The sequence below is a fragment of the Aspergillus fischeri genome, genomic scaffold (genome assembly GCF_000149645.3).
Source record: "Aspergillus fischeri NRRL 181 1099437636247 genomic scaffold, whole genome shotgun sequence".
Taxonomy (NCBI): Eukaryota; Fungi; Ascomycota; class Eurotiomycetes; order Eurotiales; family Aspergillaceae; genus Aspergillus; species Aspergillus fischeri.
Genome location: NW_001509772.1, coordinates 2,440,734 through 2,444,320, shown reverse-complemented (window position 1 = coordinate 2,444,320; position 3,587 = coordinate 2,440,734). Strand labels below are relative to the sequence as shown.

General features: G+C 55.1%; 2 protein-coding genes across 2 annotated transcripts; one reads left to right on the top strand and one right to left on the bottom strand.

The window, feature by feature from the left end:
- Positions 1-529: 529 nt before the first annotated feature.
- On the top strand, positions 530-2,366 carry NFIA_040740 (cytochrome P450; the record flags this gene model as incomplete). Its single annotated transcript, XM_001266394.1, has 6 exons — positions 530-752; positions 880-1,736; positions 1,789-1,814; positions 1,861-1,945; positions 1,991-2,154; positions 2,204-2,366. The coding sequence occupies 6 exons, from the start codon at positions 530-532 to the stop codon at positions 2,364-2,366; spliced, it is 1,518 nt and encodes a 505-aa protein (XP_001266395.1).
- A 135-nt stretch (positions 2,367-2,501) lies between these two features.
- NFIA_040730 (DUF924 family protein) lies at positions 2,502-3,323 on the bottom strand (the record flags this gene model as incomplete). Its single annotated transcript, XM_001266393.1, has 2 exons — positions 2,502-3,099; positions 3,151-3,323. 2 exons carry the CDS (start codon positions 3,321-3,323, stop codon positions 2,502-2,504), a joined length of 771 nt encoding a protein of 256 aa, XP_001266394.1.
- Between the last annotated feature and the right edge of the window lie 264 nt (positions 3,324-3,587).

Sequence of the window (3,587 nt, the reverse complement as noted above, 5' to 3'; positions counted from 1 at the left end):
TTTGCCAATGGGGCAATCCTTCACTGCACTGGGTCCCGAGCCAACGCATACCTGGCTTCTGACTGGCTCCAGGAATCCACTATGGCTGCAATGTTTCCCGGAGTCTCCATCCGGTTGCCCGTCTGCCGTGAAGAAAAGCACGGGCATCCTTCACAGTCTGCACCTGGGTCTTTTAGGGAGCCTGGAAAACCTTGGATGAGTTTCCCACTTCTCATCATTGGAAGTAAATGCGTGGCTGTCTTACTGGATTTTCAGTCTCCACTCGTTGCCTCCCTTCTACGGAGTAGACAGAATGAGACGCCCACCAAAAGCCAATACAACATGGAAACTCAAGCTGAATTCGCATGCACTGTTCGTTTCCCCCCCGGTCAGTCTGATGGGTCAGAGCACTGGCCAGAGCCCGAGTGAATGGCACTCCTCAACTTTTTTTAAAACCTGTGGACGGCCAACCCGACCCGGCACCATGGTTCTGGTGAGCTGGAGTTTCCCTTCTGCATGAACCACAGCTGCAATTGACTCCCTGTCAACAATGGAACTGCTACGTCTCCTGCTTTCGCACCCGGTGTCTTCGGCCGTCGCTCTCGGGGCAGTCTATCTGCTCTGGGTGGTCCTCGACCGGCTGTATCTGTCTCCCATTGCCCGTTTCCCCGGACCCAAACTCGCTGCGTTGACCCATCTGTACGAGTTCTACTGGGATACCATCTGCTGCGGACAGTTCACCTTTCAAATTGGTCGTCTCCATGAGAAATACGGTAAGCGTAAACCCCTGACCGTCGGCTGCGTTTTGAATGCACCCGGCCAAGTTCGATAGATCACTTCTTGGCATTTATCCTTGTCGGCTTGACATTTTGACTGTCCACTTGAACTAATGTCATACAGGCCCCATCGTCCGCATCAGCCCGACTGAACTGCACATCAACGACCCCGACTACTACGAAGTCCTCTACTCGCGCGACAGCCCCCGCAACAAATATGAATACTACCAAAAGACCCTCAACGCCCCCCTGGCCCTCCTCAACACAATCGACCACCAGCTGCACCGCCAGCTCCGCGCCCAGCTGAACCCCTTCTTCTCCAGCGCGCGCATCCGCCGCCAGGAACCCGCCATCAAGGCCCTCGTCAACAAGCTCTGCCGCCGCCTCGAGGAGCTCAAGAACACCGGCCAGCCGCTCAACATCGAGCACGCGCTCACCTGCTACACCACCGATGTCATCACCGACTACAGCATGGGCGATGGGTACCACTACCTTGACGCGCCGGACTTCATCCCGCAGTGGCACGGGACTCTGAACGGCACCGCCAAGACGATGGTGTTTATCCGTCCGGTAGCGTGGGCACTGCCGCTGCTGCTTTCTTTGCCTGAGGGAGTCACTGCGTGGCTGAACCCCGGGATGGAGCTGTTTTTCGATTTCCAGCGCCGGTGCCGCAAGATGATCAAGCGGATTGTGGCGGCTCATTACGAGAAGGGCGACCAGGGTGTGCAGAATGGGGGGTTCGTGAATATCTTTGACGATATCCTCCGGAGTGATCTGCCGGCGAAGAACAAGAGTGAGACTCGGCTGGCGCAGGAGATGCAGGTGCTTGTTTCTGCTGGGGCCGAGACCACGGCCAAGGCGATTACCTATATTCTGTTCTACCTGCTGAATGACCCCGAGACAATGGCGAAGCTGAAGGCTGAGCTGGAGACGGTGGGCGAGGATCCGGCACTCATTCAGTTGGAGCAGTTGCCTTACCTGGTGAGTCATCTGGCAACATGGACCGGCTAGGTTGATACTGATGCTGTCACAGACCGGTGTGATGTTGGAAGGGATTAGGTATGAACTACCCTGAATCCATCCAGAGTGTGCCTAACATGTATAGACTGTCCTACGGCGTGTCTGCCCGTCTTCCGCGAATTGCTCCCTACAACGCCCTCAAGTTCAGAGACTGGACCATTCCTCCAGGGGTATGCACGTTTTATGTCTTTATCGACCAGTACTGACCGTCATAGACCCCGGTGAGCATGAGCTGCCTCCTAATGCACCACAACGAAACCGTCTTCCCCGACTCGCACCGCTTCAAGCCCGAGCGCTGGCTCGACCCTGCAGAGCGCAAACGCCTGGAAAAGTACATGGTCGCTTTCTCCAAGGGTTCTCGCCAGTGTATCGGAATGCAGTACGTATGTTTCCCCTCTGGATATACCTCTACTAACTCCATCGACCAGCCTCGCCAAAGCAGAAATCCTCCTGTCCGTGTCGACCCTCCTCCGCAGAATGGACCTGGAGCTGTACGAGACCACCGTGGAAGACGTAGCCATCAAGCACGAAATTTTCATTCCTTTCCCACGGATGGATAGCAAAGGTGTGCGGGTGTTGATCAAGGGTTGAGGTAGATTTGACGAACGCGCTGATAACTATATCTAGCGTTGTACCTACCACATTCATTTCATCTACGATAATCAATAATGTCTTTCAAATATTTCTTTAAAAGTACAATTGCAATGAGATAGAGAGTCTAAATCACTACCCAAACATCTTCCCCTCCTCCAGAAACCTCCTCTCCTCGTCACTCGTCACCCTCCCCAACGCCGCATTCCGGTGCGGAAATCGCCCAAACCGCGCAATGGGGTCATAATGCTCCCTCTGTACCCGGAAATGCGTCTTCAGCTGCTCCTCCAGCCTCGTCCGATTCTCCAAAAGAATACGCCGGGTCTCCGCCTCGTCATCTGATAATCCCGTAACATCCCCGTCAAGCAAACGGGTGAAATCCTCCGCCATCTCCACATACTTGACCCGCGCAAGCTCCTGCATCTCTAGATCCTCGGCGTGGATGAACGGCATGTAGAACCATATGCGCTGACCCTGGCGGTAGCGGAAGGGACTGGTACCACTAGGGTATCCCGCATCCGCGGCTTTGAGGGCGATAGTTCTCGCGAGTGGATCAAAGAATTCAAAAACGATGCGGGAGGATTCGCCGCGGTAGATGTTACGGGGGAATTGGTCCAGGAGGATGACGAGGGCTAGCCAGTCTTGGGGTGTGGAGGGGTTAGCCCGAGAGAGGAGGTCCTCTGCGGTGGTGTTGGTGTCGCGGATGGCGGCGAGGATGGAAGAGAATTGGGAGCTGTAGGGTTTAGCCGGAGCTATACACGACGGGAATGGGGGAAGGGCTTACGAGCATGCGTTGTCGAAGTCGTCGGATTTCAAGAACCATTTCATCCAGTCTTCTGAGGAAGGGAGGAGCAGGCGCTCGTTTGAGGGGATGTGCTGGAACCAGAAGGTGTAAATGCGGGGGAGAAGGGAGGGGACGAGGAGCTGGTCCAACGTCGCAGATTGGTCGCTTGCCATTGTCGAAAACGCTCTTTGACACTGTGGTGTGAATTGGCTAATCCTTCTATATGATGCACGCTGGCCGGGACACTGGATGCTGCTGTGCTGGGCGAATAAGGTGGTTGAGTGCGTGCAGCGCGCGACGCAGAGACCCCAGGTTATGTACCGAGGAACCCTCCTAATCAATGGCCAACGACGGACGGGCAGCATATTTGGCATTTTAAATCTGCGTTAGTTCAATGACTTTATACGAGATCTCGGACGCGAAATGTCGCGAGGCCG